General features: G+C 36.4%; 1 protein-coding gene across 1 annotated transcript in view; it reads left to right on the top strand.

The window, feature by feature from the left end:
* Nucleotides 1-271: 271 nt before the first annotated feature.
* Nucleotides 272-25,471, top strand: part of LOC132564525 (long-chain fatty acid transport protein 2-like) — a 40,386-nt gene continuing 15,186 nt past the window's right edge. The window contains exons 1-9 of the mRNA XM_060229179.1: nt 272-376; nt 1,464-1,728; nt 2,040-2,150; nt 2,653-2,868; nt 4,397-4,555; nt 9,331-9,455; nt 11,990-12,181; nt 17,753-17,861; nt 23,383-23,578. Of these exons, the coding sequence (XP_060085162.1) occupies nt 272-376; nt 1,464-1,728; nt 2,040-2,150; nt 2,653-2,868; nt 4,397-4,555; nt 9,331-9,455; nt 11,990-12,181; nt 17,753-17,861; nt 23,383-23,578 (1,478 nt within the window). The remainder of the gene's footprint in view (nt 377-1,463; nt 1,729-2,039; nt 2,151-2,652; nt 2,869-4,396; nt 4,556-9,330; nt 9,456-11,989; nt 12,182-17,752; nt 17,862-23,382; nt 23,579-25,471) is intronic.

Raw genomic sequence — 25,471 nt, 5'->3', positions numbered from 1 at the left:
TAAATTCTTAGGACAATTGTTTTAAATACATGATCTATAAATCGCAAGAAATTCTTTTTCTACAAACGACAGAACATTAAATCTGTAACAATTTACAGAACAACATCTGTTAGTTCACCTTCACGTTGATACGACCGGCCATTAGTTTATAAATTGCGACACAAAAATGATTTTAAAAACGATGATAGATCAAATGAATAATCATTTTCACATTTATATAGGGGTCAACAGATTTGGATAAGAACGAGCGTTATCTAAATTCGGAACTACGATGCCGAAACCGAAGGAAATCGCCCTCGGAACGTTGGTTGGGACAGCGACAACAGGCCTTCTGACATGGAGGACAATATTTCCATATATAGGGTATGATATCATGGTAAGGCGATTTCAACACAATTTCAGTATATTTAGATCAATATGTCATTCAGTTCTGATCATTTGGTAATTGCAAAGCTGTCAAAATAATCTAGATGTAACCAAAGTCCTATTACTGTTTGGTCTAGCTGGCTAAGAGTCAAGAAACGCATACACGTACTTTTTCGACATATCTTTTTCTTGAAATACATGCGCACGTTTCTCAGCATAAATCCTCATTCTCCCAACTCCGACAAAAAAACTCATTCTTTAAAAAAACGTCATACAAAAAAGGGATCCCCAAACACATTTATCTTTCAGTCAGCTCCACAAAACCTTTCATTTTCCATCACAAACATTTTCTCACAAACACTTTTATTTTTCGCCGGACAAATAATCGCAACGAACACAAACAACGTTTTCTGGTACAAACAGCGTCATTCTCACTTAAAAGATATACCCCACTTACTCTCTCATCTTTCTTAATTGTTTTATGAGTCCAAATACAGTTGTCGAGGAACAGATTTCCAACGTTCTTTGATATCAAGTTTACTTCTCTAGAGTTTAAATGGAAATGGAAATAAAAACGAGTAGGTAAACGTAGGTATTTGTTTGGATTAATGACGAAAATACTCTAATAACATGTAATAATGCGTAATTTGTAGAAAGTTGAGGAAATACATGCAGTGGCTAATATTCCAGAATGTTCATGTTTCAAAGGTACTTGTGAAATACTCCTTTGTGTAAACAGATTTCGGCTAGGCCTCAATTGGTAACATGACCCAGTCGAATTTTCCAATGTGAAAGCAAGTTTATCTATGATTTTAAGTAGTCCTCAACGTCAATTATGTTATACCTTGTCTTTTCACCGACAATCTCCAAGTTACGAGAGGGAGAAACAGCGAGGACGAAAAAGAGCCAAACTATTAAGTTAAGGGAGATAGTGCTAAGATCATATAACTGTCATTATGCTAATCTTCCTTTTTGGTGTTTTACCGTCGTTAAATGGGGCGTTTGTTTGAGCATAGAGTTTGTATTTTATGCTCTTTGTTGCTGTTTGCGTACATTGGAGTAAACGTGGTTATTTTCTTTATCCTTGTACGTTGCAGACGTTACGAAAACTGTACCAAATTCAAAGCCAAGTAGGAGAGAAAATCCTGTCCGGAAAATTTCTAGTGGACGTGTTTGAAGAGCATGTTGCAAGGAATCCTAAGAAAGCGCTCATTATCCACGAGAACAAAAAGTATAGCTACGAGCAGGTGAACGACATGGCCAACCGAGTGGCTAATCTCGCTCTGACTTGGAACCTTGACCAAAACGCTACTGTAGCTACAATGATATATAACGAAGCAGCTTTCGTTTGGACTTTATTAGGCAAGCAAAATATCCAGTATGTTCAAGCATTGATATTGTTCTTCGTCGTTATGTCTAGATTCTTTATTACTATTATCAACTGTTTGAATTTGACTTTACGACTTAGCGGAAGCCATATACGCATCATTATAAAGAATGTGTAGGAGAAATGTTCTAAATAATACAAAAACTCGTAAAATATGTCATCTTGACACAAAAATTTCAAAAAGGTTGAGAAACAATGATTTACAATATTGAAAGCAATGATATAATATTGGACATAAAATTGATTAGGTGTCGTAAGATGTTACGTATGTTATAATTTGTTGTAGGTTTGTTAAAAGTTGGACTATCTAATGCCTTCATCAACTATCACTTGTCGGGGAAACCACTCCTGCACTCTCTTAAAACCAGCAATGCTAAAATTATCATAATAGGGCAGGGTATGTACTGTTTACATTACTAGTGCCCAATGTCACAAATATATTCCAGGGGCTTTAATACCTGATCATATTTTAAAGTCTGAGGCAACCGATTAGAATAGCTCTTAACTTCAAATTTTATTTCAATGCTATGAGAAAGTATGACTTATGAATATTTCACAGCACCTTTTTTGAGTATTTTACTTTTCTCGGAATGTAGTTGGAGAAAACGGCAGTTGTAATCTAACATGCTGTAAAAAGGGGGAAATTCGATGTTTCACTAATGCTTGTCAAACGATATTTACATACCTACTGCTACAGTAAGTTTAATAGAATAAAGAAAAAATGTGCAAGGAAAATTGTTGTTTTCGTTGTTTTAAAGGTGCTTCTGCATTTTATCAGTAGAAGTGAATAAACAATGCATACCAATTAGGTGTGCATTCTAAAGGACCAATAGGGTGTATGCTCTCTAAATTTCGATGGGCTGGCATTCTGATCATAACAAAGCTTCCTATCCTTACAGGCGACGAACTGTTAGAGTCGGTTATGGAGATCATAGACGACTTTCAGGACATACCTACCTACGTCATGGGGAAGGGTCAGACAAGCTTACCACGGGGCCTACTTTCATTCGATGACGCCTTGTTACGCATGCTACCAGTGAACGTGTGTAAGTCAACCCGATCACACGTGACTTTAAAATCGCCGATGTGTTTTATATACACGTCAGGAACAACAGGTAAGCCCATTGAGGTATGATATTTCATTAATTTCTGAATCGCTACACTACGAGTTTTGAATAAAATGGTGTAAACATGAAGGATTGCAGACACATTAGAGGATAGCACAGTCCAGTGCAAATTTAAAGCATGGTGCAGTATAAAAAAATAGCTAGTTGAACTGCACCACACAGTTTTTCGTCTGTCTATGACTCGCCATTGATGTAAGGGCCTTAAGTGATAAATTTTATACTGATAAGAACAGATTGATGAAATCAAGATTGGTCAACAGAATTTAAATGAAAGACCCAAGGGTCTTAACGGTCACCTAAGTTACAATGCTTTTTGTAACATGACATAGAAATGAATGTGTTAAAAAAATACCTTGTAACATAATGCAAATGTAAACTGTGCAAAACATTGACTGCTCTAACAATCTCAAAAATGGTATTTTCTTATACAAATTCTTCCATCAATGAAAAGCAGGAAATGTTTGTCAATTTGACCAAAGTTAGCCTTGTCCATCAGCCCATGGGGTCAGTCGAGGTCAATGTGTTCATCGCATCATCCTGTCATCTGTTACTACTGAAGGTTGTAACCACGGTTGGACTATTTATGAAAGAAAATAAACAAATTATTCTGGAAAATGCTATTTTCCTTTATACAATATAGTAAATTTTAACCCCATCCCAAAGCGGATACGCGAAACCCTTGGTCCATGAAATGCACAATTTATGTAAAGCGTCTAAAGATAGTTCCATCCACGACGAGTATTTGGTTCTACGTTATTGAGTATTAAAAAGATGAACATTGTGAAGTTTCAGTCAGTTTGACTCAGTTTGTCCCCGCCCATTAGCCCCTGGCTTAAGTTGAGGTCAATATGTACATCTGGTCTAACTGTCATCTTATATTTATAGTATAAACTAAGTTTGAACTATTTCTGAAATAAAAAACAAAGAGGCCGACGGACATTAGCAGTCATCTGACAATAAAGAACTATACATGCATGAGGCAAAGTATGCCTAAATTGCTCAACTGTTCTACGACTTACAATCTCAATACCTCAATGTTGGGAAAGATATTTTAATGTCACAACACATTGGACCCAAGAGTATAGGTCAAGGCCCTTCATCCACTGATGTTAAACAAACAATTTCAATAGCCGCCACCATTTTATTATTGAGAAGTCTTTTAAAGATCTAAATACATACGAGCTACATTTACCTACATTTACCTATTTGTTTATCATACCGCTATATATGGTGTAAATATAGGTTTCGGGAAAGCTGAACGTGTAATTATGCAAGTATTGTCTACAAAAATATGCTTAAAGTTTTCCAAAGTCTCAGAACATAGACATCCACCTGCAATATACTGAAGATAAATTTGTTTTGTGTGTAAATGTTTCAAGGTTCTGTTTTAACTTTTACTTTCCCGTTGTTCTGAAATTGGAACATAATGCATTGTATCCTGTTTATTACATCAATGATAATTCGAATCGATCTATTTTGCAAGGCCTTTATCACATTTTAGCATACTGTATTGCAGGACTTCCTAAACCAGCGATCATCAACCATGCTAAGTCGATCAGAACATCGGTTACCTATAGCATGTTCGATTTTAATACCACTGATATAGTATACATCGTCACACCGCTGTACCACAGCGCGGCTTCACTACTCTGTCTCTGCAACACATTGAACACAGGTGTTTATATATCTTTATGACCTAATTCTAACTGTGACATGAAAGGTAAGTAATATTTTAGGATAAAGTATATTTAGAGGAACTATCCTGTTTTGCCGCCATGCTTTCTTTGCCCACTGCATATTACAATACCATACATTTGCTTTTGCGATCAACGAGATGATAAATCGAATCTCTGCGACAGAAATGGCCGAGAAAAACCTCAGAACATTTAAAAGATTATCTGCTGAGAGTTGCTTGCAAATCGAAGCGGTGTTAGTGAGTACCAGAGATAAACACTCCGATGCAATCATGTTTTCTCTCCGCGAGCCAGGATCTCACACACCTTTATTTCGTACCGACGACATTTAGACAGAAATACAAGAACTCGAACGGACTCTTAAATGCTGCAAATTTCATCGAAGCGGACAGAAGTGATGAGAAACATTGTAAGAGTAAAGGACACACATCGACAATTTATTCAGGGTTCGGGTGAATCCGTCCCGTCGAAATAACCGGAGCTTCGCACCTCGCGATCTATAAACTCTAAACGTCCATGGACATTGTATACGGCTATACAATCAGATAGGCAGAATCCCCGTTTTTTTTTTCACCAACGTAGTAATGATTTTTGAGTGAGGAAACTCAAAAACCTTGATCAGGAAGGTATCGAATTGTTTCTTCTATGGTGGACCTTAGTTCTGTAGTTTTCCTTTCCTTAGCTTTGGGTCTAATCATCCTACAATTTTGCTACTGCTTTGAATTGGACTTTGCAAGGGGAGGTTGCTACAGCAAACATGTGTGATACACGTCTTTCGTTTGGGACAAAAAAGGGTCCAAATATTTTTTTTCAGACTTTGTGCGGTTTGTATGTATCTCCAATATGGATATATAGTTTTGTCATGTATGTATTATTTCGTCGTGTTGGGAGAGACATACGAGATATATTACACGGAGGACTACTTTCATGTTAACTGGTTTATTCATCTTCCGGGCTATTGTATGGAACACACCAATGTCTAATAATTTATTTTGTATGCTGATAGTTGTGTATCGTCCCCTGCAGATATTGGTTAGAATATATCCACGGTGTTCTACTGCATGTGGAAAAAGTCAACTAAAAGGAACAACCTGTTTGCCATGGGATGCGTCCCGTTAGTACTGGGAGAAAGGATCCTGGTGGTTAAGGGGCAGTTATGTGGTTTGCGCTTTATTCTGAAGCAATCTGACATGGCCTTCCCCCAGTGCATCACTTTGGCCTCTATCGTTAAGACGGGTGATTATTGCGGCACTCATTGATCGATCGGCTGGTCATGCAAAACCCTTGGTCAACTATATGTCTTAACTGTACAAATTTTCCTTTTCATTTCACTCAACTGTCTGCCCATCTACTTTTGCGGATTTTATTTTACAGTTGTATCCCAGAAGGCAGCGGTTTAAGAGTCAATCGAGAGAGTACTAGTTTTTCGAGTATACGACCTGTGTATCCTTTGCACTTGTGAACCGGAGATTCGTACCGTAGGTAGTGTCTGCGATCTGGCGAACTCCTTGCAAAGGCCTTGAACCTCTAAGGAATGACAAGGTTTTTAACAGAGCTGTGCAGGTTGTCAAACTCAGTTACTCTAATGAAAAACAATAGGTCAACCATGTTAAACAAATCAGGGTGAAGCGAGATGGCAACATCCGAGATACCAACACTTTCATGCTTACTTTTAACACTCCAATTTTACCAAAAAGTGTAAAAGTTGACGTCGAAAGTGTTGGTGTGGATGTGTATATCATATCTAAAATCCACTACGATGTTTCAGTTGCCAGAAACTCGGACATCATTCTGATAGCTGCAAGGAACAGGGAATGTGTGCAAAGTTGTAGGCCACGAAGGAAGATTGTTGAAACGCCAGTGTCAGGTCCATCCTAGGCCAGTGGTGCAAAGGCTGGTATTACGACCATGCAGACCCGTGATGCTGCTACACAGATATGTGATGCAGGAACACAGACTGAAATAGTGTGTAAGTTATTGTGACCTACGGCCTGCTGCATTAAAGTCTTCTTCAACACAGTCATCACGGCCATCGCCATCATCATCTAAACAAAGTCAGACACCTCAATCCTTATCAAAGCCAGTTCGAATTAAAAGGGGAAAAGTGAACCAAAGGAAAAAAAAAATCAAATTTCGTCAGAACGAAAGAAGAAAAGGTCTGATGATCCAATTCACACCTTCAATGAATTCGGCTCCCTGGAGAATAAGGGGTACCAGGTAGCTACTTCCAAATCCTCCAAGATTTTCTTTAAAGCTGTCAAACCAGCTATGTTAAAGAAGTAGTTCAATGGTCCCCCACTTATCTCTATTTATCTTAGTAAATAATACAATAATCCAATGGAATTGAAGAGGTCTTCGGTCCAATATTGATGAATTTTGCCTCTCCAGAATATAACCCCTAGTGTTATATGTCTCCAAGAAACGCTCAGCAGAGACGAAAGATATCAATGTCAGAAAATAGTCATTGTAAAATTGCTTCGGTCCTTTAAGCAACAAAGCAACCGATAGAGTTGATATCCTGGTTGACAACCTATTTCCTCATAGAAATATACCATTAAATACAGACCTCCAGACAGCTTCGAGAATGCTCTATATATCTCCCTCCAAACTCGGATTTTACGTACAACCCACTAGACGAACTTCTATCACTACTGCCTCTCCTATTCACACTTTTGGATGAATTCAATGGTCATTACAACCGTTGGGGTTCACCGGAATCTAATGACAGAAGAACAAAAGTTGAAAACATTGAAAGATTTCGCATGGATGGTCCATGACGATTTCTATGGAACCGATCACTTTCCAATGTATACCAAAGTACATCTGGGTACCAAAATACTCAACACCTTTGATTTACTGAATTAAGAAGACCCGATCGAATCCTTTACTACCGATCTTCTTGAGATAGCCGAAGAATGTATACCAAAATCCAAAAGAAAACACAAGAAACCTGGGATAAATGAAGATTGTGATAACACTACTAAGAATAGGAAAACCGTTTTTAAGCAAATTCAAAATCAATCCCACAAGCGATAACTTAAACGACAATACAATCATCAGGGCAAAAGCCCGTCGTGCTATGCGCTTACATAAAAATGTATTGGAGATCTTATGTGTCCGAGTAAATTTCCACCAAAAAGGTATGGGATATGATTAAACGAATCAGCGGTAAAATATCATTCAAAATAAAGGAACATCTGAAAACAAATGGAAAATTAGTCACATCGAAATTTGATGTTGCAAATTCTTTAATGGTCTGCTTTTTTAAAAAAATGTGTGCAAGTAATCATTCTAACAAAACCAATTATTTAAGACCATTCGTGAAAAAGAACAAATTTCTCTTCCGAAAAAACAATGAAACTTTAAACAAACGATTCAAATGCTAGAACTTCTAGAATCGTTAAAACCACATGACTCTGCAACGGCAACTGATGATTCAATATCAGTTCCTAAAACATCTACCAGCGTTTTCATTAGAAAACCTCTTGATAGTTTAATTAGAATTTTAGATCGGGTAATATCCCCAATTCATGGAAAAGGCAACTGCGTTTTTAGATCTTTGCGAGGTACCAACGATCATTTGGTTACATTTGAAACCTTTGTGCATGAGGCTTTCCTCAGGAAGGAGCACTTCGTTGTTTTTTTCTTCGATTTGGAAAACGTTTACAACACAACGTTGATATAATGCATAATGATAGATCTGTAGATTTTAGAGGTAATCTATCAAATTTTATTTAAATTTTTCTATCAAATAGAGTATTTCAAGTCTGGAATGAAACCACCAGCAGGAAATGGGTGTACCACACGGTGGCATTCTTTCGGTTCCACTTTTTGGACTTAAAATTAACAGTATTGACAAAACGTTACCTCGTCAATGGAGAGTGCTCATTATACCAATGACTTTATTATATGCTATTTATCTAAGCATATGGATATCATCGAAAGACAACCACAACAATGTTTGAATCGACTTAAATTTGGGTGAATGAAAATGGATTTAAATTTAGACAATATGAAACAGTTATCCATTCAGACTCTTTCTGTACTACACTGTCTTAGCAATAGAAATATCGAAAATATTTTCAGTCGTAATGCATAAAATCTATATCATGGCCTTGTCAATAATTTTCGTATTGCTTTTTGCTGGGCTCCTGGAAACAAGGAGATATCATGCAATGAAAACGCAGATCGTGCCGCACAGAAAACGTTATCACTACCGCCTGCTGTTTTTAAATTTAATTTTACTGAGTATAAACCATTAATGAAACAATTTTTAACAGCTCATACGAAAGTTGTGAAACCATAGCAACTGTATTATCAATGACCAGTGACAATACCTCAATGTAGTGTCGTCTTTGTGCGAGACACATGTTTTCATTGGTGCCTTATTTGAACACTTGCGGGCGCATATTGGCATTTGGTATCTGTAATATCTGTAAAAGTTTGGTAAAGAGACGTCAATAGTGAGCTGTGAGAGGAGACGTGATCTACTTACGTCTGTTTTAAATGTAAATACTTCAAATCGTTGAATAAACCCCGTAAAAACGCCAATAAGTTGTGTACTAGTTGCCAATGTGCAATTTATATTGATATTTGTGTAGGTGATGAAGGTAAATAATTCCATGATAGTGATGATGGAGATATAACTCTGCTATAATCCCCATGCAGGCTGGAAATAGCGAAATGAAAATCGCTTTTGATTTCGAAAATCAGTAATATGTAAACACTCTATAATCTTCGTCTGTCTAACTTCCAGGGGCTACCATGGTGTTACGTAAAAAGTTTTCTGCCAGTCAGTTCTTTGAGGACTGTCGGCTACACGATGTGACGGTAATACAATACATCGGAGAACTTTTCCGTTACATTCTAGCTCTCCCAGAGGTACGTTAAATACTTGTTGCAATATAGCTAACTTAGATAAATTTGATGGAGCTCTGGTTTACTTGCATGCTTCGTATTCTTCATTCAAATAATGGCGTATTTGGTAATATGCACATGTACTTGACATTCTTTTGAAATCAACCTATATTTGAATTTAATGACATTTATTCAACTATGTTACCAACACACCAACCGATGTATATTTTGCCATTTATTTAGACCAATTGTTATCTCCCTTAATCGTCTCCTAAGTTTTAACACTTCCTTAGCATCACTGGCGAACCGTAGACGGTGTAAAATGCTGACATCATTCGGCACTGATTTTGTTACACAGTCGTGTTTTCTAGAGGCAAAATAACAACATGATATACTGGAAAATCTATTGTTACTCTATTAGGAAATCGGCTATAAATTTCAGTAATATTCAAATTCTTAAGGATATGATGACACATGAAATCGGTCCAGCATGCCGTTTACCACTCTAACAGTTTGACACATTGAATCGGTCTAGTCTGCCCTTTACCACTCTAACACTTAGACGCATTGAATCGGTCCAGTCTGCCCTTTACCACTCGAACACTTAGACACATTAAATCGGTCCAGCCTGTCCTTTACCACTCTAACACTTTGACACATTGAATCGGTCCAGTCTGCCCTTTACCACTCTAACACTTAGACGCATTGAATCGGTCCAGTCTGCCCTTTACCACTCTAACACTTAGACACATTGAATCGGTACAGTCTGCCCTTTACCACTCTAACACTTAGACGCATTGAATCGGTCCAGTCTGCCCTTTACCACTCTAACACTAAGACACATGGAATCGGTCCAGTCTGCCCTTTACCACGCTAACACTTAGATACATTGAATCGGTCCAGTCTGACCTTTACCACTCTAACACTAAGAGACAAATTGAATCGGTCCAATCTGCCCTTCACCATTCTAACACTTAAAGACGCCTTGAATCGGTCCAGTCTCCCCTCTGTCACTCTAGCATTATTATTTATTTTTTAAAACTTGCCCAGCTTTGTCCTTCTGGCACTCGATGAAAACATCAGTTTTACTCAATTTTGCCTCTGGCACGGCAGACACAGGAAATAGGCAAAATCTTTTTTATGTCACTCTGGCACTACAGATACAAGAAAAAAGCCAAATTGTAAGGTTCTTGTTAAACAAAACAAAACCAGTTTTTTTTCTGGATAGCGTATTAAAGGCCTCTTTTATGCTGTTCAGTATAGGACCTAAACGCTTCTACAACATAATCCGTCTTTTAATGATCATGATTCAGTAGAATAAGATCTAAGTATAAAGATCTCGATACAATATATGAATTGAACTGCAGGTATCAGCTGTTCCTTCATCCAAGAGGTCGTTGATAATGCTTAATGCAAAACAAACAATCTAATCAATGTAGGGTCATGGAAACAAGTACAAAATTTAAGATTGAAATAAACAGAGTACTGCCTATTTTTAACCCGCCATCATCAGATGGTTCGCTATTCAATTCGTTCCGTCGTCCGTAAGCAATTTTTGTTATGGCTATTAATTGAGAAAAAAACTGAATGGATCTTTCTCAAATGCAAATGTAGGTTTCCCTTGGTCCCTAGATGTGCCTGATTGATATTGGGATTGACAAAAAGACAAGATGGCCGATAGGCAGCAATCTTTTGATTTTTTTTTTCAATGAAGTTTGTTATCGCTATTTCTTGAAAAATGAGACATGGATCTTTCTCAAATTTCATATGTAGGTTCGCCTCGACCTATAGTTGTGCCTGTGCTATTATGGGTCTGATCAGATAAGCAAATTCGCCTTATGGTGGCCATCTTGGATGTTGACTTTGACAGTTTGTGATCGCTATTTTTGAGAAGTACTTGATAGATCTTTTTTTTTTATTTTATATGTTGGTTCCCTTTGGTACCTAGTTTTACCTGTTTGTTTTTGAGACTGATCAGAAAGTGACCAACAGACAGACATCTTAGATTTGATCTTTGCAAATATGTTGTCGCTGTTTCTTGAGAACTAATCTATAGAACTTTCTTAATTTTCCTATGTATGCTTTCCTTGATACCTAGTTGTGCTTGTTTGATTTTTGTACTAATCAGAAAAAAGCAAAAAGTCCAACAAGCGGTGGCCTCTTTTAAAATTTCATATAGGTTCCTGCCTGTTTGGGTTTGGGACTGACCGGAAAAAAATGGCCGAGGGTAGGCGTCTTGGATTTTGCCTAGTAAGGATTGTTATTGCTATTTATAAATAAGTACTGAATGGATATCTCTCAGATTTCATACGTATGTTCCCTTTGGTGTCTCCTTGTGCTGGTTAGATTCTGGGACTGATCAGAATAAATGGCTACCAGGTGATCATTGTGGATTTAGCAGGTAAAGATTATCATCGGTATTTCTGTAACGGAATGTTCAAATGTCTTATCATTTAGAGCAAAACAAAGAAGGGAAAAATTCAACTTCCAAAGAGCATATAAGATGAAACGAAGATGGTCGTCAAGATTGCTCTGGGATATTTTGTTTAAAATTACAGACCCCACTTGATCCATTCCATAAGATTCGAGTGGCCTATGGTAACGGTCTTAGGCAAGATATTTGGATAGAGTTCCAGAAACGCTTCAACATACCTTGGATCGTGGAGTTTTTCGGCGCCACTGAGGCCACTGGTGGATTATTTAACCTAACCAACAAGATCGGGGCATGTGGACGTCTATCACCTTTCATGGTTTGAAATTCAAAATTCTCTTGAACGTGTTTTTAATTTGGTATGCCTGTTGATCCATTCTCACTTTTATGCAGAAAGATATTGTGTACCTGTAACGTAATATTTATCTCAACCTTACTATGCTTCTCTTTAACAATATTATGTGCTGTTCACGGAATATTTTACTATCTTTCGGGGTTTCCCTTCCTTCTCACGTCTTTGTGTTTGTCAAATGAAGATTCCCTCTGATAGTTATGTGTTCCTGTCGTGGAATATTTTCAATATTTCCGTCTGTCTGTAAACAACTTTTGTTATAGCTATGTCTTGAAAAGTAATAAATTGATCTCTCACAAACTTCATATGCAGGTTTTTGTGGTCCTTAGTTGTGCTCGTCTAATTTTGGGACTGATAAGAAAAACTAAATGGCCGACATGTGGCTACCTTGGATTTTGACTTTGAAAGTTTGTTTTCGCTATTCTTGGGAACCACAGCGAAAATCTTTCTCAAATATCATGTAAATGCCTCCCTCGATCACTAGTTGTGCCTGCTTGATTTTGGCACTGATCAGGAAAAAAAATGGCCCACATACAGCAACCTTGGATTTTGTTATCACTATTTCGTGAGAACTACTGTAGAGATCTTTCTCAAATTTGATGAATAAGTTCCTTTAGAGTCCTAATTGTGCCTGTTTGAGTTTGGGACTGACCATAAAAACAAAATGGCTGGCAGGAAGCTATCATAGATTTTGCCTTGTAAAGATTGTTATTGCTACTTCTTAAGAAGAACTGAAGAAGTAATGAATTGATATCTCTCAAATTTCATACTCATGTTCCCGTTGATTTCTCCTTGTTCCCGTTTGATTTTGGGACTGATCAGAAGAAATGAAATGACTACCATTTTTCATTTAACAGGTAAAGATTATCATTACTGTTTCTGCGAAGCGAATGACTTTTCAAATGTCTTATCATTGAGACCCAAATCAGACAAAACAGGGGAAAAGATCCAACGGTCAAAGAGCTTATAAAGATCAAACAATGTTGGACGCCAAGATTCCTCTTGGATCTATTGTTCAGATCTGAAAACGATTTTAAGTTCGTATCGATATTCTTCATTAAAAAACGAAACCAAACAAACAATTATATCTGATAAGAAAAGGTACTTCACTTTGACGTATAGTACAAAGTTAAAATTAAATTCAACTAATTATATTTGGAATTATCCGTCTAATATTTTTTCCTTTAAACAGTATCATGTTACAATTGTGTAGGGATACTTGACTCCCTCTAGGCACACTTTTCTTTCAAACTTTGATGAACACATTCCGGAATATTTGTCCCTTCTAATCATATTCATCTTACATCATTTTGCATTTTTCATTTATGTCCCAATTTTTGCACCATTTCCTCTCACGGGAATTGCAATTGCTACGCAATATGTGCCTTTGTCTCGTGATGTTTATCTTTCCTTATTTTCTCTTTTTCTAATATTCATGGAATACTTACCTTTGTTACAATGTTCCTCTCCTGTGGGTGTAGGGACGGATAATTTGCATCCATCTGATTCTATCACAGAAAAGGTGTGTCTATCATGACTTTTGCTATCCGTCTGATAAAGTGTGTCTATAATGACTTTTTCTATCCGTCTGATAAGGTGTGTCTATGATGAATTTTGCTATCCATCTGATAAGGTGTGTCTATCATGACTTTTGCCTCCGTCTGATAAGTTGAATCTATCATGATATTTCCTCCTTCTGATAAAGTGTGTCTATCATCACTTTTGAATCCGTCTGATTAGGTGTGTCTATCATGACTTTTTCTATACGTCTGATAAGGTGTGTCTATCATGACTTTTGCTATCCATCTGATAAGGTCTTACTATCATGATTTTGTTATCCATCTGTTAAGGTGTGTCTATCATGATTTTTGCTATCCATCTGATAAGGTGTGTCTATCATGACTTTTGCTATCCATCTGATAAGGTGTGTGTATCAAGACATTTGCTATCCATCTGATAAGGTGTGTCTATCATGACTTTTTCGTTATCCATCTGATAAGGTATGTGTATCAAGACATTTGATATCCATTTGATAAGGTATGTCTATCATGACTTTTGCTATCCATCTGATATGGTTTGGCTATCATGACTTTTGTTATCTATTTGATAGGGTGTGTCTATCATGACTTTTGCTATCTATTTGATCAGGTGTGTCTATAATGACTTTTTCTATCCGTCTGATAAGGTGTGTCTATCATGACTTTTGCTATCCATTTGATAAGTTGTGTCTATGATGAGTTTTCCTATCCATCTGATAAGGTGTGTGTATTAAGACCTTTGCTATCCATCTGATCTGGTGTGTCTATCATGACTTTTGCCTCCGTCTGATAAGGTGTGTCTATGATGAATTTTGTTATCCATCTGATAAGGTGTGTCTATCATGAGTTTTGCTATACATCTGATAATGTGTCTATCATGACTTTTGCTATCCATCTGATAAGGTTTGTCTATCATGACTTTTGCCTATCTATTTGATAAGGTGTGTCTATCATGACTTTTCATGATTTTGTTCTCCATCTGATAAGGTGTGTCTATCATGACTTTTGCTATCCATCTGATAAGGTGTGTCTATCATGACTTTTGCTATCCATCTGATAAGGTGTGTCTATCATGACTTTTGCTATCCATCTGATAAGGTGTGTCTATCATGACTTTTGCTATCCATCTGATAAGGTGTGTCTATAATGACTTTTTCTATCCGTCTGACAAGGTGTGTCTATCATGAGTTTTGCTATCCATCTGATAAGGTGTGTTTATCATCATTTTTGCCTCCGTCTGATAAGGCGTGTCTATAATGACTTTTGCTATCCATCTGATAAGGTGTGTCTATCATGACTTTTGCCTCCGTCTGATAAGGTGTGTCTATCAAGACATTTGCTATCCATCTGATAAGGTGTCTATCATCACTTTTGCCTCCGTCTGATAAGGTGTGTCTATCATCACTCTTGACATTTGCTATCCATCTGATAAGGTGTGTCTATCATGACTTTTGCTATCCGTCTGATAAGGTGTGTCTATCATGACTTTTGCTATCCATCTGATAAGGTGTGTCTATCATGACATTTGCTATCCATCTGATAAGGTCTGTCTGTCATGACTTTTGCTATCCATCTGATAAGGTGTGTGTGACTTTTGCTATCATGACTTTTGCTCCCATCTGATAAGGTGTGTCTATCATGACTTTTGCTAACCATTTGATAAGGTGTGTCTATCATCACTCTTGGCTCCGTTTGATAATGTGTGTCTATAGTTACTTTTGCTATATCTCTGTTAAGGTGTGTCTATCATGACTTTTGCCTCCATCTGACAAAGTGTGTGTATCAAGACATTTGCTATCCATGTGATCAGGTCTTTTTATCATGACTTTTGCTATCCATCTGATAAGGTGTGTCTATCATGACTTTTGTCTATCTATCCATCTGGTGTCTATAAGGTGTGTGTCTATCATCTTTTGCTATCCATCTGTTTGTCTATCATGACTTTTGCTATCCATCTGATAAGGTGTGTGTATCAAGACATTTGCTATCCATCTGATAAGGTGTGTCTATCATGACTTTTGCTATCCATTCATGAACTTTTGTCTATCATGACTTTTGCTATCCATTTGATAAGGTGTGTCTATCATCAGTTTTACTATCCATCTGATAATGTGTCTATCATGACTTTTGCTATCCATCTGATAAGGTTTGTCTATCATGACTTTTGCCTCCATCTGATAAGGTTTGTCTATCATGACTTTTGCTATCCATCTGATAAGGTGTGTCTATCATGACTTTTACTTTCCATCTGATAAGGTGTGTCTATCATGACATTTGCCTCTGTCTCTTATAGTTGGTCTATCATGACTTTTGAATCTGTCTGATAAGGTGTGTCTATCATGACTTTTGTTATCTATTTGATAAGGTGTGTCTATCATGACTTTTGCTATCCATCTGATAAGGTGTGTCTATCATGACTTTTGTTATCCATCTGATAAGGTGATCATGTTTGCTATGTCTATCTTTTTGCATCCATCTGATAAGGATGTGTGTCTATCATGACTTTTGCCTTCATCTGATAAGGTGTTTCTATCACAACTTTTGCAATCCATCTGATAAGGTATGTTGATCATGACTTTTGCCTCCGCTTGATAAGGTTTGTCTATCATGACTTTTGTTATCTATTTGATCAGGTGTGTCTGTCAAGACTTTTGTCTTAGTCTGTTAATGTGTGTCTATCATGACTTTTGCTATCCATCTGATAAGGTGGTGTCTATCATGAGTTCACCTATGCATCTGATAACGTGTGTGTATCAAGACATTTGCTATCCATCTGATAAGGTGTGTCTATCATGACTTTTGCTATCCATCTGATAAGGTGTGTCTATCATGAGTTTTACTATCCATCTGACAATGTGTGTCTATCATGATTTTGCTATCCATCTGATAAGGTTTGTCTATCATCACTTTTGCTATACCTCTGATAAGGTGTGTCTATCATGACTTTTGCCTCCTTCTGATAAGGTGTGTCTATCATGATGTGTGTCTATCATGACTTTTGCTATCCATCTGATAAGGTGTTACTATCATGACTTTTGCTATCCATCTGTTAAGGTGTGTCTATCAGACTTTTGCAGTTTTGCTATCGATTTGATAATAAGGTGTGTCTATCATTACTTTTGCTATCCATCTGATAAGGTTTGTCTATCATGACTTTTGCTATCCATCTGATAAGGTGTGTCTATCATGACTTTTGCTATCCATCTGATAAGGTGTGTCTATCAAGACTTTTGCTATCCATCTGATAAGGTTTGTCTATCATGACTTTTGCCTCCGTCTGATATCATGACTTTTGTCTATCCTGATAAAGTGTGTCTATCATTTTTGCCTCCGTCTGATAAGGTGTGTCTATCATTACTTTTGCCTCCATCTGATAAGGTTTGTCTATCATGACTTTTGCTATCTATTTGATAAGGTGTGTCTATCACGACTTTTGTTATCCATCTGATAAGGTGTGTCTATCATGAGTTTTCCTATCCATCTGATAAGGTGTGTCTATCCATCATGATAAGGTGTGTGTGTCATGATAAGGTGTGTCTTCATTTTTGTCTCCGCTTGATAAGGTGTGTCTATCATGACTCTTGCTATCCATCTGATAGAATGTGTCTATCATGACTTTTGCCTCCGTCTGATAAGGTGTGTCTATCATGAGTGTGTCTATCATGACATTTGATAAAGTGTGTCTATCTTTTTGTGTCTATCATGACTTTTGCTATACCTCTGATAAGGTGTGTCTATCATGACTTTTGCCTTCGTCTGATAATGTTTGTCTGTCATTACTTTTGCAATCCACCAGAGAAGATGTGTCTATCATGACTTTTGCTATCCATCTGACAAGGTGTCTTTATCATGACTTTTGCTGCCCGTCTGATAATCTTTTTCATTGATATAGGATGTGTGTTTTTCAAGCATGTTTCTTTATGGCCATGTGGTCTAAATACATACAAGAAAAAGACGATCATGAGATTTTGATACTGACGAACAAATTTTTTTTTTATAGCGATGGGCCGGTACTGACAACATCAGACATACCCACATCATACGATATGACCCAATCAAGGAAACCCCAATACGGAACAAAGCAGGTCGTTGTATCAATATTAAACCCGGTAATGTATCACACAGCAGGAATTAATAATTATTTAAAGCGACAAATAGATAATGTATAAATCCACAGTAACAAAATATTACACTTATTAGATAATACATCGCGAAACATTGGAATCCGACATCTAATATATCGCTACAAAAAGACAAAATGTTACATTGTAGTCCCACATTTAATACATCACTATACAAAAACCAAATTGTTACATTGGAGTCGGACATCTAATATATCGCTACACAAAGACAAAATGTTACATCGGAGTCCCACAGATAATACATCACTATACAAAAACCAAATTGTTAAATTGGAGTCGGACATCTGATATATCGCTACACAAAGACAAAATGTTACATTGGAGTCCCACAGATAATACATCGCTACACAAAGACAAAATGTTACATTGGATTTCGACAGATAATACATCGCTACACAAAGACAAAATGTTACATTGGATTTCGACAGATAATACATCGCTACACAAAGACAAAATTGTTACATTGGAGTCGGACATCTGATATATCGCTACACAAAGACAAAATGTTACATTGGAGTCCCACAGATAATACATCGCTACACAAAGACAAAATGTTACATTGGAGTCCCACAGATAATACATCGCTACACAAAGACAAAATGTTACATTGGATTTCGACAGATAATACATCGCTACACAAAGACAAAATTTACACTGGGGTCCAACAGATAATACATCGCTACACAAAAAAGATGTTACATTGGAATCCCATAGTTAATACATCGGTACACAAAGACAAAGTGATAATACATCGCTACACACAAAAAAAATGTTACATTGGAATCCCACAGTTAATACATCGGTACACAAAGACAAAGTGCTACATTGGAGTCCGACAGATAATAAATCGTTACACCAACACAGAATGATCCATTGGAATCCCACAGATAATACATCGCTACACAAAGACAAAATGTTACGTTGGAGTCCCACAGATAATACATCGTTACACCAACACAGAATGATCCATTGGAATCCCACAGATAATACATCGCTACACAAAGACAAAATGTTACGTTGGAGTCCCACAGATAATACATCGCTACACCAAGACAAAATATTACATTGTAGTCCAACAAATAATACATCACTACACAAAGACAAATTGTTACATTGTAGTCCCACAGATAATACACCACTACACAAAGACAAAATGTTACATTGTAGTCCCACAGATAATACATCACTACAGAAAGGCAAAATATAACATTGGAGTCCCACAGATAATACATCGCTACACAAAGACAAAATGTTACATTGGAGTCCTACAGACAATACATCGTTAGACAAAGACAAAACGTATTATTGGAGTCCAACATATAATAAATTGCTAAACAAAGACAAAATGTTCCATTGGAGTGCCACAGATAATACATCGCTACACAAAGACAAAATGTTACATTAGAGTCCCACAGATAATATAACGCTACAAAAAGGCAAAAATATTACATTCGAGTCCGACATCTATAATATCGCTACACAAAGACAAAATGTTACATTGGAGTTCGACATCTATAACATCGCTAGACAAAGACAAAATGTTACATTTGAGTTCGACAGATATTACATCGCTACATGAAGACAAAATGTTACGTTGGAGTCCCACAGATAATACATCGCTACACCAAGACAAAATATTACATTGTAGTCCAACAAATAATACATCACTACACAAAGACAAATTGTTACATTGTAGTCCCACAGATAATACACCACTACACAAAGACAAAATGTTACATTGTAGTCCCACAGATAATACATCACTACAGAAAGGCAAAATATAACATTGGAGTTCGACAGATATCACATCGCTACACAAAGACAAAATATTACATTGGAGTCCCACAGATAATACATCGATACACAAAGACAAAATGTAACATTAGAGTTCGACAGATATTACATCGCTACATCAAGACAAAATTTTACATTGGAGTCCTACATATAAAACATCGCTACATGAAGACAAAATGTTACATTGGAGTCCAACAGATAAAACATTGCTACACAAAGACAAAATGTTACATTGGAGTCTTACATATAATATAACGCTACAAAAAGGCAAAAATATTACATTGGAGTCCGACATCTATAACTTCGCTATACAAAGACTAAATGTTACATGTTAGTCCCACAGATAATACATCGCTACACAAAGACAAAATATTACATTGGAGTCCGACATCTATAACTTCGCTATACAAAGACAAAATGTTACATGGGAGTCCCACAGAAAATACATCGCTACACAAAGACAAAATATTACATTCGAGTCCCATGTACCTGATGTACCTGATGTAACCAGACATGATTGTAAAACGTCAACCTGATGTAACCAGACATGATTGTAAAACGTCAACCTGATATAACTAGATATAATTATATAACATCAACCTGATATAACCAGACATGACTGTAAAACGTCAACCTGATATAACTAGATATAATTATATAACATCAACCTGATATAACCAGACATGATTGTAAAACGTCAACCTAATGTAACTAGATATAATTATATAACATCAACCTGATATAACCAGACATGATTGTAAAACGTCAACCTGATATAACCAGACATGATTGTAAAACGTCAACCTGATATAACCAGACATGATTGTAAAACGTCAACCTAATGTAACTAGATATAATTATATAACACCTGATATAACCAGACATGATTGTAAAACGTCAACCTGATATAACCAGACATGATTGTAAAACGTCAACCTGATATAACCAGACATGATTGTAAAACGTCAACCTAATGTAACTAGATATAATTATATAACATCAACCTGATATAACCAGACATGATTGTAAAACGTCAACCTGATGTAACTAGATATAATTATATAACATCAACCTGCTATAACCAGACATGATTGTAAAACGTCAACCTGATATAACTAGATATAATTATATAACATCAACCTGATATAACCAGACATGATTGTAAAACGTCAACCTAATGTAACTAGATATAATTATATAACATCAACCTGATATAACCAGACATGATTGTAAAACGTCAACCTGATATAACCAGACATGATTGTAAAACGTCAACCTGATATAACCAGACATGATTGTAAAACGTCAACCTAATGTAACTAGATATAATTATATAACATCAACCTGATATAACCAGACATGATTGTAAAACGTCAACCTGATATAACCAGACATGATTGTAAAACGTCAACCTGATATAACCAGACATGATTGTAAAACGTCAACCTAATGTAACTAGATATAATTATATAACATCAACCTGATATAACCAGACATGATTGTAAAACGTCAACCTGATGTAACTAGATATAATTATATAACATCAACCTGCTATAACCAGACATGATTGTAAAACGTCAACCTGATATAACTAGATATAATTATATAACATCAACCTGATATAACCAGACATGATTGTAAAACGTCAACCTGATGTAACTAGATATAATTATATAACATCAACCTGATATAACCAGACATGATTGTAAAACGTCAACCTGATATAACTAGATATAATTATATAACATCAACCTGTCGTCACTAGACATGATTGTGAAAGTCAACCTGGTGTAACCATACATAATTGTATAACATCAACCTGATGTAACCAGAGATGATTGTATAACGTCAACCTAATGTAACCATATAACGTCAACATCATGTAACCAGACATGATTGTAAAAGTCAACATGATGTAACCAGACATGATTGTATAACGTCAACGTCATGTAACCAGACATGATTGTATAACGTCAACGTCATGTAACCAGACATGATTGTATAACATCAACGTCATTTAACCAGATTTGATTGTAAAAGTCAACCTCATGTAACCAGACATGATTGTATAACGTCAACGTCATGTAACCAGACATGATTGTAAAAGTCAATATGATATAACCAGACATGCTTGTATGACGTCATACTGTGTTAACCAGACATGATTGTATAACGTCAACCTGACGTAACCTGACATGATTGTATGATGTCAACCTGATATAACCAGATATGGTTGTAAAACGTCAACGTGATGTAACCAGACATGAGTGTATTACGTCAACGTCATGCAACCAGACATGATTGTAAAAGTCAACCTGATATAACCAGGCATGATTGTAAAAGTCAACCTAATGTAACCAGACATGATTGTAAATTCAACCTGATGTAACCAGACATGATTATTCAACATCAACCTGATATAACGAGACATGATTGTCAAAATCAACCTGATGTAACCAGATATGATTGTATAACGTCATCCTCATGCAACCAGACATATTTGTAAAAGTCAACCTGATGTAACCAGGCATGATTGTAAAACGTCAACCTGATATAACCAGGTATGATTGTATAACATCAACATGATGTAACCAGACATGATTGTATAACGTTATCCTCATGCAACCAGACATGATTGTAAAAGTCAACCTGATATAACCAGGCATTATTGTATAACCTTAACCTCATGTAACCAGACATGATTGTAAAAGTCAACCTGATATAACCAGACATTATTGTATAATCTCAACCTCATGTAACCAGACATGATTGTAAAAGTCAACCTGATATAACCAGACATGATTATATAACATCAACCTGATGTAACCAGACATTTTATATAACATCAACCTGATGTAACCAGACATGATTGTAAAAGTCAACCTGATGTAACCAGAAATGGTTGTATAACGTCAACCTGATGTAACCAGACATGATTGTATGACGTCAACCTGATATAACCAGAAATGGTTGTATAACGTCAGCCTCATGTAACCAGATATGATTGTATAACTTCAACCTCATGTAACCAGTTATAATTGTAAAACGTCAACCTAATGTAACCAGACATGATTGTGTAACGTCAACCTGATGTAACCAGACATGATTGTATAACGTCAACCTGATATAACCAAACATGGTTGTAAAAGTCAACCTGGTGTAATCAGACACGATTGTATAACGTCTTCGTCATGTAACCATGCATGATTGTATAACGTCAACCTGATATAACCAGACATTGTTGTATTACGTTTTGCTTTTGCAAAGAGACACGACTTAATGATGTCATGTTACTGTACTCAGATTTAGTTTTTTCCTATTTAATAATTTTGAAGTCAGGCAAGTCTACATAAAGTCATACTAATGTAGGCAAACAGAATTGTTTTACGTCACACTGTCGTTATTTTACATTTTACGGTTGTGACCGAACAATTTTGTACAACGTCATAATGTCTTGAATCAAACTGTAACAGACACAAGATTTGAAGATACTAATGGATATTCAGTATTTAATCATGTCATAAATACATATTTCAAATTGTTTTTATGTATAAACAATTGGTGTATATCTGTGTTATGACTACACGTTATCATTCTTGTCGTTAAGACAGAAGACAAGTAGCAAATGCTCGCAGGTTAAATACACCATGTTTTAATTATAACGACTTCAGCAGTACATCTCGTTTCATTACAGGCGAACAAGGTCTTCTAATAACCCCGATACCACCAACATACACTGGATTCTATCAGGGTGACTCAAGTCTCAACGAAAAGAAGCTCCTTAGAAATGTGTTTGAAGAAGGCGACAGATACTTCAATTTCGGTGATCTTCTATACATGGACAAGGATTACTTTATCTACTTCCGGGACCGAGTTGGAGACACGTTCAGGTAGGATATAAAACAAATGTGAAACACAACCATACGAGCTCTAACATTTGGTCACCCCCGCACAAAGAAAAGGTATTTGATGAAAAGATGCCGATTATTCACACAGAAGTTCGTGATATTGATCCTGAATCGTGATTCGTGATCGAGTCACACAGTACTGAAAGTGATATTTAAATGTACTCTAAGTATCGAGAACATTTTGTCAAATTCATTGTGACCCATACTACCGGACATATTCTGTGAAATGCATCATGCCACATACATCCTGGATATATCTTAATATATTCTTAAAATACTGAGTACATTCTGTCAAATTCATCCTGTCATACAGTACCGAACATATGTTACATTCACTATGTCACTTAGTATCGTGTACATTCTGTCAAATTCATCCCGTCATACAGTACCGGACATATGTAAAAACGCACCTATTTACCCCCAAAAAATATTGTGCTATAAATATGCATAGCGGTATCAAAAGTAAGAGAAATATAAGAGCAACCTGCCTCACTAATATATATCTTTAAAAATCCGTCTTTCCTGACCAGAAGATACTTATATACTTCTGGCACCTTTAAATTACCAATACACTATTATGTACAAATGTTCTTTTCCATTCAAACTAAAGTCGATTTCCGACTTCCACCAAGACGATCGCAAAAGCATTTGCAATCAAATAGTTTTTTAAATATGCATTGCCTAGCTCAAATTAATAGAGAACGGGTTATCGCAATGCTCATAGGAGGTCATAATCAGCAGCAGGTCGATACTCATTTCGGAGTTCATAAATCGACTATAAGTCGTTTAGTGGAAGTCTTAATGCCGAGGGAAGAGTTGCTGACAGACCGATATCTTGACGTCCAACTGTGACGTTGTGACGTCAAGATCAGTTCATTAGGCTTGTCCACTTGCGCGAAAGGAGATTAAAGGCAGCCAAATCGGCACGAAAAAATAATAGTGATATAAACCGTCGAATCTACCAATCTACAGCATCGCCAGTACTTTGGTTTGTCACTAACACCTCAGCGTCGATCACGTGGTATGTGATGTTTTGCGGCATATGTGCCCAGACGTTTCCCTGAGACGCTGGAGGTCCATGCTCTTCAGAGATGGTACTTCGAGCTGATGGCCATCAATGCATGTACATACATCGAGGAGAGCATTTTGCAGACACTTGCTGTTTGGAGCAAAACATATTGTGCCTCATATTAAGAGGCAAACTTTTGACCTTTTGGCATCATCCCTATGCACTGGCCTCCATATAATCCCAATTTGTTCCCAATCGATCACTTGTGAGTTGAATAAGACAGAACAGTTCGTAATCGAGCAAACACAAATAACCTTTGTCAATAGGACAACGCACTTACTAATAAATGGAATGATATTCCTCTACAGACAATCATTGTCCTTATTAACTTCATGCCACGCAAAATCAGAGACACTATTGATGCTCGGGAAGGGCGTACTCGATATTAGGGATAGGTCTGACAACTGCCGTTATTTCAACTTAATGTGCATACGAGTACCACAATTCACTGCAACCTAAGTCCTCACTTGTTAAAAATCTCGGAAAAATTAAAGATGGATTGTCCGGTATTCGAAGTTATGTTTAAACATAAATTTGAAGTTGCATTTATGTCATCTTATTAGGTTATGTTACATATAACCTGTAACACAGCATCTTATATATATGTCAATTGCTGGTGAAGTAAAAAAAAAGTTAAATTATTGTATTTTATTATCAGCTTATAATCCCCTTAGAGACTTGACATCACGCGTTTAAGAAAGATGTCATCCGCTAATGTTTATCAGAATGATCTTGTACATGCTTATCGACGTTTGAGTTCATGTTATGTCTTTTATATTGGATTTATTCGTTGATATAAGGATTAT

The sequence above is a fragment of the Ylistrum balloti genome, unplaced genomic scaffold, assembly GCF_031769215.1.
Source record: "Ylistrum balloti isolate Yb309-2 unplaced genomic scaffold, AGI_CSIRO_Ybal_v1 Utg372356, whole genome shotgun sequence".
NCBI lineage: Eukaryota > Metazoa > Mollusca > Bivalvia > Pectinida > Pectinidae > Ylistrum > Ylistrum balloti.
This window is presented reverse-complemented; position numbering and strand designations above follow the sequence as displayed.